The sequence below is a fragment of the Eubalaena glacialis genome, chromosome 15 (assembly GCF_028564815.1).
Source record: "Eubalaena glacialis isolate mEubGla1 chromosome 15, mEubGla1.1.hap2.+ XY, whole genome shotgun sequence".
Taxonomy (NCBI): Eukaryota; Metazoa; Chordata; class Mammalia; order Artiodactyla; family Balaenidae; genus Eubalaena; species Eubalaena glacialis.
In genome coordinates this window covers 83967742-83983465 of record NC_083730.1, presented here as the reverse complement: position 1 = coordinate 83983465, position 15724 = coordinate 83967742, and the positions used below count along the sequence as shown (strand labels likewise).

Sequence of the window (15724 nt, the reverse complement as noted above, 5' to 3'; positions counted from 1 at the left end):
CATTCTCATGTTTACTGGTAGGATCTGTCAATGCGCCTATTAAGACCGGGAACTCTTGCATGGGTTCTCTGGGTGCTGTGGTAGGAAAACTGAATTTGATTTGCGCAAGGAAGCAGCATACCCCGGAGGAACAGAAGACCCTGTAGTTGTACTTCTGACCTTGCCTGTTAGTAATTGACAAAGGTGTGCCCCCACATCCTCAGCTGAAAAGTGTTTCTTTACATCTTCTCTCAGCTAGTGTTTTACGAGCATCTGAGAATGTTGTGGGAATGGAATGATGGTTAGACCAGGAACCGCAAAATCCTGAATAGTGTCTCAGTTTTTCCATTGACTAGCCCCATGGCCTTGGGCACATCCCCTAGCTTTTTGTGGCCTTAGTTCTCCTGAGGTAAAATGTGTGTCTTGAGGAGAAATAATCCATCTAATAACATTTATTTTGTTCCCTTTCCTTCTCTGCTTCCCTTCTCCTTCCTCCCTCTCTTTCTCCCCTCCCTCCCTTCTATTCTTTCTCTCTCATTCTTTTACTTACATTTGTTTTGCAAAATGCTTATTATGTATGTCCATCAGTAGGGAGGTCTGTATGGCAAAACCACAGACACTAAGATCCTTGGCTGAATCAAGATCCTAGGTTAGCAGTTGCTTGATGATTGGTATGGAGAAGACAACACTAATTTGTGGCCTTGATTTTCTTACAGAGACATCAATCCCGAGAACATCCTCATTGACCGAATGGGACACATCAAGCTGGTGGATTTTGGATCAGCTGCTAAAATGAACTCAAATAAGATGGTAACAAAATGGAATAAGATAACTTAATAGAGCTTATACTACAAAGTGTTCTGAGATCCTCATAAGTTTGGAAAACATAGGATAAAGTTGAGCGACATTCTGGAGCCTTCATCTCTCAGTGTGTGAAATGATTTCTCTGCAGGGTGGGTGGGGATGGGGACACAGAGCGATTTTCCAGACTTACTTGATCTGGTACCCTTTTATGTAAAATACCTGTTAATACCCTACAAAACATTTTTAGGAACATTCTTATAGTTTGGATTAAAAGATGGGAAAATGCTTATTTTGTTTTTCCCTTCTTTTTCCTTGCTTGTTAATAGATTGTCTTCTATTACATTTTCTTTTTCACTTTAAATATTTTGATGAAATGTAACCTTATTTATCTCAAATCCTCTATTTCCTATGCAATGAAATTGAAAGTAATCACCAAAGAATTTGAACCAAGCATTAAGCATTAAGAACCAAGTACTCAAAATGTCGATTCTAAATCCTGGACCTTTGGTAAAAATTAAGCTGTATTCCACATGCTAATAATTATTAAGCTGTATTCCATGTGCTAATAGGAAGGCAAGAGGGTAGCTATTGAGGTCAAGAGTGAGAATACTTTAGGAAAAAGATGACAAAGTAAAAGAAAATTAGAATTTAGAAACCTAATAAAGTTGGTGCATACTAAAATGTAAATTTTCAGGTCAACTATGCAAAAAATGGTAAGTCTAAGAAAAAATTGACTTAGATTTTAAGACTAACTTCCCAACTGAATCACTTGGTGATCTGGACAAATCCTTAGAAACTTGGGCTTTTATTCTTCCTCTAGAAAATACTGGTTCTAGTTAAAATGCAGAAATTAAGAGGTGAGGGGTGGCTGCTCTTCAGAATGCCTCTTGGGTCTGAGAGTTTAGTTCTTATGAAGGGCAATATATAAAATTTCCTTTTTTTCCCTCAAGTTCCTTGGAGGAAAGGTGGGTATTATTATGTTGATGCGAGGAAAAGGATCCGGGTTGCGTTTAACTCTTTGCATTCCAGGGTTTGGCCTCCCTGTTCTGCAGATCTGAGGCCCACTTGACATAACTTCCTTCAGGTTCAGGCTCTTGGAAAAACAGCCTCCTTACCTTGTCTGAGGTCAGGGTTTTTCCACCTTAGCACTGGTTGTTTTTTATCCCCCCCCTCAGATTATGTGCTTATAATCTATTCCACTTGATCATTACATTAATAATTAGATTAGAATATCAAAGAATTTTATGTTTTAAAAATTATGTACAATTCAGAAACAGGCATGAGGGCTTCCCTGGTGACGCAGTGGTTGAGAATCCGCCTGCCGGTGCAGGGGACACGGGTTCGAGCCCTGGTCCGGGAAGATCCCACATGACGCGGAACAACTAAGCCCGTGCGCCACAACTACTGAGCCTGCGCTCTAGAGCCCGCAAGCCACAACTACTGAAGCCCGCGCGCCTAGAGCCCGTGCTCCACAACAAGAGAAGCCACTGCAGTGAGAAACCCGCACACCACAACCAAGAGTAGCCCCCGCTCGCCGCAGCTAGAGAAAGCCCACGCGCAGCAACGAGGACCCAATGCAGACAAAAAAAAAAAAGAAACAGGCATGAAAACTTAGGTATTGAATTTAGTGGAATAAAGTACAGAAAAAAAGTTAAATCATGCAAAGTTTTATCATCTGGGATTCAAAAACCTATACCTTGCATTAATGACCTTAATAAAATCAGGCATCTAGAAATAAAATGAAGCATAGATATGTAGTCAGTACCTCTGACATTTTGGTCTAGCGAATTCTTTGTTGGGGGGGTGCTGTCCTGTGTATTGTAGGATGTTTAGCTGCATCCCTGGTCTCTACCCACTGGATGCCAGTGGCACCCTCCCCTCCAGTTGTGATAACCAAAATGTCTCCAGACATTGCCCAGTGCTCCCTGGGGGACCGAATCACCCCTGGTGGAGAACCTCTGCCGTGGACTGAGAAGCATCAGAAAGCTTATCAATTCGAGCTGGCACTATGTGTTTGCGATAAGAAAACCTACTCAGAAAACTCCATTACGATCCAGAGTCACTGCTTGGTAAAGAAATGGGAATAAAGAGTAAGGTCCTATCTCTGCATCTGGAATCGCTCTCTTCAGAGCCCTTGGTGGAGAGACAGGACTCCTCTTCATTTCAAATTTCTATTTTTCAGTGCTGCAAACTGCCCTTTCCAATTCTGCGAGCGGTAGCAACATTCCCTTCAGGCAGGGAGCCTCCGGAGGCACTCAGGTTTATTTGCCACTCGATGGTCAAGGAGATAATGGCCCTCAGTCCTACACACTTGAGAATGCTGTAGCTCCTCTCCTCTTAGAGAATGGCCTCCCCAGAACTTTGTGCTCTTAGGGCCAGAATGTGACAAGCAGATGAGAAGGAATTTTTAGCATTGCTTTAAGTGCAAAGGCCCTTTTGTTATAAAAGATCAACAATTTGCAATCTAGATCAAGTATGGATATAGAATTATAATTTTTTTTTCGTATTTTTGATCAACGATGGTGGGTGAAACTTGTTTCCTTTAAATAGAATGTTTTATAGGTCTAAAGTAGGTTTTAAAAGTTTTTTTTTGGTACTCAAGATATACCGTGTAAAATATAGTTCACACTTGCTGAAATTGTTGTATGTTACCTGAAATCCATTCATCCTTTTCCCTACCACCTGCCACATATGGTCATTGTATTTTGGATATTTGTGAATCTTAGATCTGTTGAGTTTCCCATCTTCCATTGTCTTTATTTAAGCTTTTTAGCCAGAATGTTGCTTGGGAGTATTTTCATTATGTTCCTCCAGGTGGACCATACTGCCTGGAAGTTTGGGTGCTGAGCAGAGATGTCACCCACTTCACCTTATTAGAATCTCAGAGAATGGCAAACAGCTAACTGTTCCAATCTGTCTCACTCAGCCATTGTGAAAACAGTTGTAAGGAGATTATAAATAAAGAGCATTATATAGCATGTTAAGTGATAATCACTACCATTTAGCAGTTGGAAACCCAAAGGAGGTAGCCCTTTTTGAGATTTATGGAGGAGTGAAAAGATTTTATTACTTTTCCACGAGAGGAACAACATAGCGAGAATATTTTTCCCCGCTGCTTCTGCAGGTGTATGTTTATGCCCTGGGCAGCTAGAGGAGTAAAGTTAGGTTGAAACAGTTTTACGTATAAGCATTTTTACAGGATTGGGAGGAGGAAGACTGGTTTTCTTACCTTCTTCTCCGTCTGCTTTCTGCTTGTAAAAGAATCTGCTAGATTTTGTAAAAGAATCTGCTGGGTTAATCCCCTCCTTCCCTCCTTTCTTTTCTTTTGAACCCTCTGTCTCTCCAAAATGTGACAGACTCTTCTGTCTCCTAGTCATTTTATTGTTGTCTCCTCCTGAACTGGTATATTTTCTTCCCTGTCAATACAGGGAAAATTAAAGTTCAGTAAAACTGGGGCCTTGTCAGATGGTTGTACTGCAGGCAGGCTGTGCTCCTAGTACACGGTCCCACTTTTAATATCTCACCCAGATTAGCTGGCTGTGAGTTGCCACCAGAGGAGAGTGAAAGGATCTTGCAAAATCCTTATCTAGATGTGTCAGATTACATGTTGAACAGGCTTAATGTACTTGGAGGTCAGTAACTAATGGAAACTTAGTAGCCATTAATTTTCATTAAAAGTCTTTGTTAATTGATATTAATTACTGTGGTAGGAGAGGTACAGAAAGCAAGCTAGGGAATTTTTTTTTTAATTTTGGAAATTTACAAAATTGTTAGACATAAATGTGTATAATCACATACCTGTTATGGGGCAAAAACAGTTGCGGAGTTATCTGACTCTTTGGTGAGTCTAACCATTAGTTTGAAAATGAGGCATTGACAATTTATACCTTTTGCTGGGTCATGCTGATAAACATGACCCAGTCAACTTCCTTTCAACTCTTTGGTTGTGAATAAGTGACCAAGCCCTGGGAGCTGCCATCTCCTAAGGATATTCAGGAGAACTGAATATCCCCAAACAATCTAGTGTGATGATAAAATAAAATCTAATACATAGAAATGATGAATATTTGAGGATTGTGTATTAATGGTTCTGCAAAATAATTAGGCATAAAGGGTAAGCATTTACTCAACAATAGAGTGGCATTACCAATACCTAGTCAAACCAAGATGTTACAGTTTTCCTTCTCTTGTTTTGATATTTTAAAGATATTGTAAAACAACTATACCCCAATTAAAAAAAAAAAAGATATTTATTTCTAGTTGTCAGCATTCAGGATTTTTTTTTCCCCCCAGAATCTTGTAATTTAATCTCAGTTTTGTGCTGAGCTCATTAACACACCCACATTAAAAGACAGAAGTCTTGGCTCAGGCTTCCCAACATCAAGGCCTCCCCTTGACCTAAGCTACACTCAGTTCCTCAAGCTTAAGGTGTCCTGTCTTAGACCAAATATTTTCTCCTTTCTCCTCACTTTAGTCCCTCAGCACAGGCCTGTGGGTTTCTTGGGTGGCGTGACCATCTAACTTTCCCAGGCACGTGTTTGCAGTGGAAGCCCTATTGCTCAAAGTGATGGCTGACTGGTGTCAAGAATAACAGTATCGCACTGCTTTCTTGGGTTTAGGGTTTGAAAAAAGCCTGTGATGGGCCTGAGGGAAGGGGTGAAAAGAGAGGGAGTAGGGACAATGAGTTTGTTTCCTATAACAATGGGTCTTTGAGGCAGAGGAACAGACCAGATTAAAGTTTCGGGCTGGAAGAGCTTGGGACTTCATCACCGGGGAAAGGAGACCTCTTAGCATCTTCTCTAAACATTGACTTTCCTCTCAATCTCCATTCAAATCAAAGCAAAGCAAAGCAAATTGACTTTCTTGATATAAAGCCCAGCCTTAAAGGTATGTGGCCATACCTATAAAACCTCTCAGCTCACTCAGGGGCAATTAACACCCTTTAATGGGGAGAGAGTTCTTTTGCACCATGTAGCTGCTGCTGTGAGAGAAGCCTTTTTAGATGTAGGGTTATTGGACAACTGGTCAACCCAATATGTGACTAACATCAGGCCCTCTCTGTTCTGATGGGGAATAAGGTTAGAGAGGTGATCCTTAGACTTCAAATTTCATGATTCAATAAAACTTCAAGACAATTTTGAAGACCAAAAGTTTGCCAGCTTACTAGGTTGACTAGGAAGGAGTGGGGGTGAGGGGCAGAAAACATACCCTTTTCATCTTCATCATTTCAAGAAACAAAGGATGTTTAAACACTAAACCAGTCAGAAGGACAAATTCTCAAATAAGGACAGTTCTTTAAATGGAATATATTAGCTTTATAAAAAGACCTCCTACATCGTCCTGATATTTCTTTGTCAAGGTCAGGTGCTTCGGTACCATAGGATTGGAGGGCTCTGTGTCTCTGAACAGTGGGGAGGGAACCACAGAAACGGGAGTTGGGGGTGAGGAAAATGAACTCATTAACATTTGACCTCTGGTGGAAATTATTTATCATGTCTTGCCCAGCGGGTGGGCCGAATAGGAATGTTGACTCCAAATATTTAAACTTGAGATATAACACATGCTTGCAATATTGTGTTGCCAGCTAGCTGCCAGTTTTTCAATAATGAGTAGATTGATCTTTTAGATTCATCTTTACATGTTGTTATCATTTTACTGTTTTCATAAGTAAGAGAAGTTCTGTCATATCAGTAAGATGTATCAGGAACGACATCTTCCTTTCCAGGTATATACCCAACTCTCATTTGTGTAACTAAACAGTATATATCATCAACAACCCTGGGCCCTTTGCCTTTGGATTATATTATGTGCTTTTTTTTTTTTTTTTTTTTTTTTTTTAAAGTTAGTGAATCATTTGCTTTTCCTGATGCTGTGCCACTTGACGGAAAGTTCAAGTGCCTGGGAGAATAGTAATCAGTGGCAAATCAGCTTATGTCTGAATTGCGGCTGTTGGCAATCCATTTGAGGATCATTGAAAATTTGCTGTGTTCATTTTATTTATGGGTTTCCAGGTGAATGCCAAACTCCCAGTTGGGACCCCAGATTACATGGCCCCTGAAGTGTTGACCGTCATGAATGGGGATGGAAAAGGTGCCTATGGCCTAGACTGTGATTGGTGGTCGGTGGGAGTTATTGCTTATGAGATGGTTTATGGAAGGTCCCCATTCACTGAGGGAACCTCAGCCAGAACCTTCAATAACATCATGAATTTCCAGGTAAAGAGCCATTATTAGATTTTGAAGTAATATTGAGAAATGTCGTTTAAAATTGTGCGAATGAACGTTTATAATGTAAACCAGCAGTTCTGGATAATAACAACAGCAACTACTTTATATAGCACTTTACGCCAAAAGCGGTTCTAAATGCTCTATTAATTGTATTATATTAACTCTCAGCTGCCAGTAATTGTAAGCTTATGCCATCATTTTGTGTACCATTAAAAAGGAAAAACTGCTGCCCATTAATCTAGGATATTTCATTGATTTCAGTGTTGTTGAATGTGAATAAAATGGGAGTCTTAGAATTTGTGAAATATAGTTCATTAACTTGGCTAATCCTCAAACAATCCTGTGAGGTAGATGATATTATTATTTTCATTTTACAAATGAGGAAGCCAAAGCACAGAGTGGTGAAGTAACTTGCCCAAAATAGCACAGGCAGTCTGGCTTTGAAATCCATGTTCTTATATGCTATACTGCTTCTTAGTACTGCTGGCTGTCAAATACGGTAGTAAAAGTCAAAGACATGGATTAGAAATACAGTAATAGATACATAAAGTAGAATTAAACCTATTTTCTAATAACTGTATTTGTCCCTATAGTAAGCCCATTTCTTAAGGATATGATGAATATCTATGTTTTAGTTTCAACCAAAAGGAAAAAGAGAATTTATTTCACAGGTTTTTGTATATCATCCAATTTCTTCCTGGGATGCTTAATGCATATTTTTCTATGTATAATACACTTTTTGTATGCTTAATACATACATACATTATTTGTTATTCCTGAGTCTACTCCTGAGTTAAAGTTTCCCCTGAGATGATGCTTGGGGCTCATTTGTTTCCTTCATTTCCATCCATTCATTCAGTAACGAGTGAATTGCACTAGGCACTGTTAGGTGTTAGGTACCAGGTTTGCAGTGATGGGCAAGAAGGAGAAAGGCCCTCTCGGCCTTCTTTCTCCATCATCACACGGAAATCAAAATACACCGTGTACATGCAAAAGCAGAACACGGGGAGCATGCAGGAGGGAGTGAGTGATAGGGTGGGAGAGGGAGGCCGGGAGGTAGGCAGGGAAGAGGGGCTGAGGTTGAGGAGGGCCTTCTGGGCAGAGAGGACAGAGTGATTTGTTCAGACAGCTTTAAATAGCTCATTATTGTTGGATGGCAAACAGCAAGGTGGGGAGTGTAGCTAGATGAGATGGGAGAGGGTACAGGGATCAAGTTATGAAGGGTATTGAACCCTTGCAAGGGAGCTAGGCCTATTGATATGAACAGGCTGTTTGTTTTGGGAACATGCCTTTGGTCCCAAGTTAAGAGGGCATAAAACTTCCTTCTTAAAAAAAAAAAAAAAGAAAGAAACTTGCATATACGAGAATTACTTTTTTAACTTGGAGACATGAGAAGCTGAATTTGCTAAGGGAATAATAATAATTATTTTTTTTTGAAATAGCGGTTTTTGAAGTTTCCAGATGATCCCAAAGTTAGCAGTGAATTACTTGATCTGATCCAAAGTTTGTTGTGTGGCCAGAAAGAGAGACTGAAGTTTGAAGGCCTTTGCTGTCATCCTTTCTTCTCTAAAATCGACTGGAGTAACATTCGAAACTGTAAGTAGAGTCGTGTTCCTTCAATTCCAGTGTTGGGATTAAGAAACGCTTAAGAATGATCTGAAATTACTCTGGCCCACAGAAGCTGGTATAAATTATATAAGTAAGGGTTTTAGTTATCTATAGGAATAGAAAAGGGTAATGATAAGCTGTCTTTAGCAATAATTCTTCTTTAACATTGTTGGCACAGAACTGGGTCACTTATCAAACTCTGTGTTTATGTGGCCTTTGGAATATTACCCCTCAGTACATTAGAGGTACAGATTGATAGAGATTGAAGGTTGTCACTTGGTTTGACAGAATTTCTTCCCAGAAGAAGAGTGGACCTAACTATTTCGTTCACAAGATTAGGAAAAAGACTCAGATTAGCCAAAGTGCCAGGGTTGCTCTGCTAATGGCCAAGCCTGCCCTAAAGCCATGAATGCCTTGCTGTGTTCGTTTGTTTCCCTCTAAAATATTTGTCTTTGCTCATAAGCATGTAAAACCTATAATGCACATGCACAGTGGATTCATTCATACATCGCTTTGTTATCAATTAGTGCAAACTAAATTCATTAAAAACAAAGACCTGATTTATTATCAACAAATCCAAAATGCTTGGTGTTTTGCAAATTGGTGATTTTTTTTTTCAACCTTTTTGTTCTTGGATGTGTTGTTGATTGAATGTGATCTAATGACCTGACCCAGTGATTAGCGTAGATTAGGGTCTGTAGGAAAGCAGTTGGCCTGGTTGAGTGTTTGATTTTTAGTGATTTCCCTCCTGATAGGGAAATGGAATCCATTTCTAGGTGTCAAAACCAGGCTTCTAGTTGGAGCCGTATTGTAATTATAACCTCTTGTACCTTTAGCCAGAATGTATGAGTTGGGTTAACAGCCAGTATTGTCCAGTTGAAAGCCATTTTGATGGTTTCTCTGACCCCCTGCCAAAATATTTAAGTAGGCTGTATTTCCGTAAATCGCTCTTGGCATTTTTTTCTTCTTCCGGGAGCGACATCACTGTATTTTTCAAATCCTTAGGCACCAATCCCCAGACCTCCAAGGTTCAGAGCTTTTAACCAGCAATACGTTTTTGGTTTTTTCTGACTGCTCCGAGTGGCTTGTGGGATATTCGTTATATCCTGACCAGGGGTTGAACCTGCACCCTCAGCAGTGAAAGCACCGAGTCCTACAGGACCACAGGACCGTCAGGGAATTCCGAAATTCCCGCAGCAATATGTTTTCAGTGTGGTCTTCCTTTTTTGCTTTTGGAAAGATTTGAAACAGTTTCTTTTTGATGCTGCTCAGATACTTAATCTTTTCTGGCCTTACCTTATCTCTGTAATCTTCTTGAATAAGAAAATTCATTTTTTTATGCCTGCCCTTGCCGATGATGTCTAATAATGTATCTTCACTCTAGTAAGTCAGTGAACGGTGATTAATTACACAGGTAACTTTATTCTGTATTTTGGTAAACCTTCATGATGTTTTTGGTATCATGTCAGAATTCTCAGATTTCGTTCTAGTCTTTTCCTCTCAGGCTGTTTATTGGTTTTAGGCTTGTTGGGCTTACGAGGGTAAGTACTGTTCTGTAAATTATAATACATAGTGCCTGGGGAGGATATGTGTTGGCGTAGAGCGTGGCCCCTGCTGTCCATCATGAGGCCCATCTTGTGGAAGGTCATGGTTATCACTGGGATGAGATGACTCTGGGGTGGGTCACTGCAGTCTTGGTCATCTTCACACTTGTTGCCTCCACACTTGACTCACCATGTCTCCTGTGGTTCTGCTTAATGTTTCCGTATCCCAATAAATATCCACTTAGTTTTTCCTTATCTTTAACACATGTTTCTCCCCCTCCCACACCCAGTTCATATGAGGGAATTCTCACCCAGCTGAATCCTGATTCTTTTTTTAAATTTATTTTTTAAAATAAAAATTGTATATATTTAAGGTGTACAACGTAGTGATTTGATACACATACATATACATGGAATGATTACTACAGCGAAGCCAATTAACATAGTTTCCTCCCTCCCTCCCTCCTTCTCTCTCTCTGTCTTTCCCTCCTTCCTTCTCTCTCTCTCTCTCTCTTTCCCTCCCTCCCTTTCTTTTTTTCTTTCTTTTATGAGAGTACCTGAAATCTACTCTCTTAACAAATTTTCAGTATTCACTACAGTATTATTAAGTGTAGTCATCACACTGTACATTAGATCTCTAGGACTTCTTCATCCTACATCACTCCAACTTTGTACCCTTTGACCAGAATCTCCCCATTTCCCCCACCTCCCCACCCCTAGTAACCATCCTTCTACTCTGTGCTTCTATGTATTCGACTTTTTTAGATTCCACATATGAGTGAGATCATGTAGTTTTTTTCTTTCTGTGCCTGTCATATTGCCCTTTGCACCATGACCTCCAGGTTCATCCATATTGTTGCAAATGGCAGTATTTCCTTCTTTTTTTTAAGGCTGAGTAATATTCCATCACACATATGTAAATATCCATTCGTCCACTGATGGACACTTAGGTTGTTTCCATATCTTGGCTACTGTGAAAAATGCTGTCATGAACGTGAGAGCACAGATAGCTCTTTGAGGTACTGATTTCATTTTCTTTGGGTGTATACCCAGAAGAGGGATTCCTGGATCACATGATAGTTCTATTTTTAGTTTTTTGAGCAACCTCTATACTGTTTCCATAGTGGCTGCACCAATTTATATTCCTACCAACAGTGCACAAGGAGTCCCTTTTCTCCACATCCTCGCCAATAGTGATTATCTCTTATCTTTTCGATGATAGCCATCCTAACAGGTATGAAGTGATATCTCATTGTGGTTCTGATTTGCATTTCCCTGGAGATTAGTGATGTTGACCACGTTTTCATATACCTGTTGGTCATTTGTATGTCTTCTTTAGAAAAATGTCTTTTCATGTCTTTTGCCTTGAATCCTGATTCTAAAACTCTAACAGAAACTCTTGGTGTTTTTTTTTTTTATAAATTTATTTATTTTATTTATTTACTTTTGGCTGTGTTGGGACTTCGTTGCTGCTCACGGGCTTTCTCTAGTTGCGGCGAGCGGGGGCTACTCTTCGTTGTGGTGCGCAGGCTTCTCATTGTGGTGTCTTCTCTTGTTGCGGAGCACCGGCTGTAGGCGCGTGGGCGTCAGTAGTTGTGGCACGTGGGCTCAGTAGTTGTGGCTCATGGGCTCTAGAGTGCAGGCTCAGTAGTTGTGGCACATGGGCTTAGTTGCTCCGCAGCCTGTGGGATCTTCCCAGACCAGGGCTCAAACCCATGTCCCCTGCATTGGCAGGCGGATTCTTAACCACTGCACCACCACGGAAGTCCCTCTTGACGGTTTTTAAAATATAAGTCCCAATATAGTGGTTCGGGAGAGTCATGAAATATGTTTGCCTTAAAGAAAATTTCTTGTAATTTATTTTCTTTTTAAAATTAATTAATTAATTATTTTTATTTTTATTTCTTGGCCGTACTGTGCGGCTTGCAGGATCTTAGTTCCCTGACCAGGGGTTGAACCCAGGCCCCCGGCAGTGAAAGCGCTGAGTCCTAACCACTGGACCATCAGGGAACTCCCAATTTCTTGCAATTTAAATAAATGTTTTACTTTGGAATAATATCAGATTTATAGAGAAGTTGCAAAGATAGTACAGAGAGTTCCCACATACCCTTCTCCCAGTTTCCCTTAATGTTAGCATCCTACATAACAATACCACATTTGTCAAAATAGGATTAGCATTAGTACATAACTATTAATTAAACTTCGACTTTATTCCAGTTTCACCAGTTTCCCCACACATGTCCCTTTTCTGTTCCAGGAATCAACCCAGGGTACCCTACTGCAATTAGAATGTTTGCAGTTGATGTGACTTATCATGGCTGAGATGCTTAGTGTAGCTCAGCCAGTGGGTGGGATCTCCATGCCCACTGAGGATTGGTAGGGCCTTTTCCTGGAGGTTCCATGGCATCCCTGACTGCACAGAGTGCTATGGTATTAATTTTCAGTGTCTCCTAGCAGATTTTACTGCTTTTCACCAACCTCTGATCCTTGTGTATTTGCAATCAACTCAGGGTTTGTGATTGAAAACGTTGCTGGACTCCATGCCATTTGAGCTACTTTCTACTAGGTAACTCTAACAGAAATTATGCCTTTGTCTAGTCCTGTTTCTCATAGACACACATTGAGTGACTCTCATCAACCAAAGTGCGTGAAGTCATTAGGTTTCCCAAGTTCCTGGTTGCTGCTCAAATGCCTTGTGGTTACAGGCTGTTGAATATTTCCACTTTCCACACACAAGATCGTCCCTTGATGAAAGCAACATTAGCCTTTCTGCTATTTCACCCCTAATTCTTCTTTTTCTTGTTGTAACCAATGAAAGGAAGTAGTGCTTAACACAGCAGGTAATAATCTTCTAAAACTCATTATCTCAAGAGGTGGTCCTGGGAGGATATATAAATGCAATTTAAGAAGGGTCTGGGCAAGTTCATGAGTGACAGAATTGGGAGTGGCTACTGGGAGAAACTAGGACATGCCTTGGCTTTGACCCCTGAGGTCAGATGGAGCATCTGCATCTTCTTGGGTCCTGCCCCTTGGAGTTGCTGTGGGCAACACCACGTGAATCAGGAATCTGACCTAGTTCAGGAATGTTTATTCTCCCAGCAAGTCAAGAGCTCTCTGATGAGTTACTGCCACTCTCATGGGTTACCGTGCACCTATTACCCTGATGTTTCCTTCCCAGCCTCATGTGATCAGATGTAAAGTTGAGTTTTTAGCTGCTTATTACTATTATTTCAAGGCTGCTTTCCAAGTTTTAGTAGGGGGCCTCTTAAGTATACTAGCTGCCCTGAGCTGTGCAATTCCAGCGATGTTTCAGATATTGGGCAGGAGTCTGATTGTAACCCCCGCCTGATTTTCTGGGCTTCTGGAAAGTTGAAGCCAATCAGACCCCCTCTTTCGTGCCTTTGGGGTTATGCCTACCTTTCCTGGCATCATGCACCTGCTCGTGTCAATGGGAGAGTTTTACTGTCAGGTGTGCCCTTCTACTCACATCTTCCCCCAAAGGCATAGTGATGTCAACGGAACCAGCACACTTGCACCTTTCATCCAAACCAGCCATGTCTTGACAGTGAGAAACGCTTAACGAGAGTGTTGATTGTAGATCGTTTCCTAGAGCATCTATGGCTAATGCTCTAGAGAACTTGTTTTGTCTGTTGCTTATGACTCGGCCTTCTTCTCTTGAATCATCTTCCTTTCACTCTTCTCAGAAAGGCACAGTTCTTGCAAAATCACTCTTGAGTTTCCAGGTCCTTAGCATTTGTTACAGAGAGTATGTTTCATTTCCATCTGGTAGTGACTCAGAGGTGGTCGCGTGCTGATCTGCCCTGAGATTTTCCCCTGCTGAAGAGGTTCCTTTGTCGTTGATCATTATTCACTACCTGGCCCCCGAATGGCCATAGTGAAACCGCAGATGCACAACCCTGTGATTGCTCTATAAACCTGAGAGATGATGGCCTTTGGTTTAAAGGAAAAGGATTCTGTGGCTTCCTAGCCTCGGGTGAAATTCTCACTTATTGTTGCGTGTAGAAATCAGCACCGTGAGACTCACTGGGTGTTTTATTTCAGTCCTTCAGTCTGATAGGAAACACTGGTTAAGTAGCAGCTGTTCTGTGTCAACCACCAGGTATTTAAGTATATTATGCTACGTTACTTCAAAACAATTCAGAGGTAAGGATTATTGTACCCATTCTACAGATATGTACACTGTGGTAACTTGTCCCAGGTCATATAGCAAGTGAGAGAGAGGGTTGAGGTCTGGGTGGTTCTAGAGCCCATGCTCTTAGAGCAATACCATGCATGCCTTAGCATAAATAATTGTTATTAATGATGTTTGTGGTGATGACAAATAATAAACCGCTCTTTAGTCTCTGTGTCTGTTCACGCACATTTGGAATTTGTAGCAATTTTGAATCTACAAGATTCATCATGATATCTGAGTGCTACATGCTAAGTGCTAAGTGCTATGTGCTATGTTAGGTGCTGTAGCTCTATTGATGAATAAATTTGGATACACCCCTGCTTTCAGGGAACTTACAGTCTAAGTTATAGGTCCCTTGCTTAAATAGAGCTGTAGTCCTGTTTAAATTGCCATACCACATAATGGTAGGAAGTTTGGGAATTCCCTGGTGGTCCAGTGGTTAGGACTCTGCACTTTCAGTCTCGTGGGCCCAGGTTCAATCACTGGTTGGGGAACTAAGATCCTGCAAGCTGTGTGGTGTGGCGAAAAAACCAAAAAAGTAGAAAGTTGAATGCTTAGTAGGTCACCCACTGGCTTACTGAACCACATATGCTTGATCTTAAACAAAATGTAGACTGTGACCCAGTGACCCCTTCCCCATATACAGTACCCCCTTCTTTCTGCTAATCTATTACCCTCCCCATGCCTCAGATCTAGCCTGGGAAATGACCACGTTGGATCGATGACTCACTTCTAAAATTTTTTTTTTAATAAAGCTGTTTTATTTATTTATATTTTATTTATTTATTTTTGGCTGCATTGGGTCTTCGTTGCTGCGTGTGGGCTTTCTCTAGTTGCTGCGAGCGGGGGCTACTCTTTGTTTTGGTGCATGTGCTTCTCATTGCGGTGGCTTCTCCTGTGGAGCACAGGCTCTAGGCGCGTGGGCTTCAGTAGTTGTGGCATGCAGGCTCAGTAGTTGTGACACACGGGCTCTAGAGCGCAGGCTCAGTAGATGTGGTGCATGGGCTTTGTTGCTCTGTGGCATGTGGGATCTTCCCGGACCAGGGCTCGAACTCGTGTCCCCTGCATTGGCCGGTGGACACTTAACCACTGTGCCACAGGGAAGTCCTCACTTCTAAAATTGTGATTTATAGTCTCAAGGTGAATTGAGAGGACTTGATTCATGTTTTCTGTTTATTCTAGGTTATGTAGTTTCTCAACCTCGACACTGTTGACATTGAGGACCAGGTAATTATTTGTTCAGGGACTGTTGTGTGAATTGCAGGATGTTTAGCAGCACCCACAGATGCCAGTAGCACTCTGCCCCCTGTGACAACCCAAAATGTCTCCAGACATTTGCCCAGTGTCCCTTGGGGCATACAGCTGCT

The 15724-nt window shown here is 41.1% G+C and overlaps 1 protein-coding gene across 2 annotated transcripts in view; it reads left to right on the top strand.

Moving 5' to 3' along the window:
- CIT (citron rho-interacting serine/threonine kinase) overlaps positions 1-15724 on the top strand; it is a 168353-nt gene that overhangs the window by 33157 nt on the left and 119472 nt on the right. For both annotated transcript variants that reach the window (XM_061170160.1, XM_061170159.1), the window contains exons 6-8: positions 696-789; positions 6795-6998; positions 8453-8606. In XM_061170160.1, the coding sequence (XP_061026143.1) occupies positions 696-789; positions 6795-6998; positions 8453-8606 (452 nt within the window). The remainder of the gene's footprint in view (positions 1-695; positions 790-6794; positions 6999-8452; positions 8607-15724) is intronic.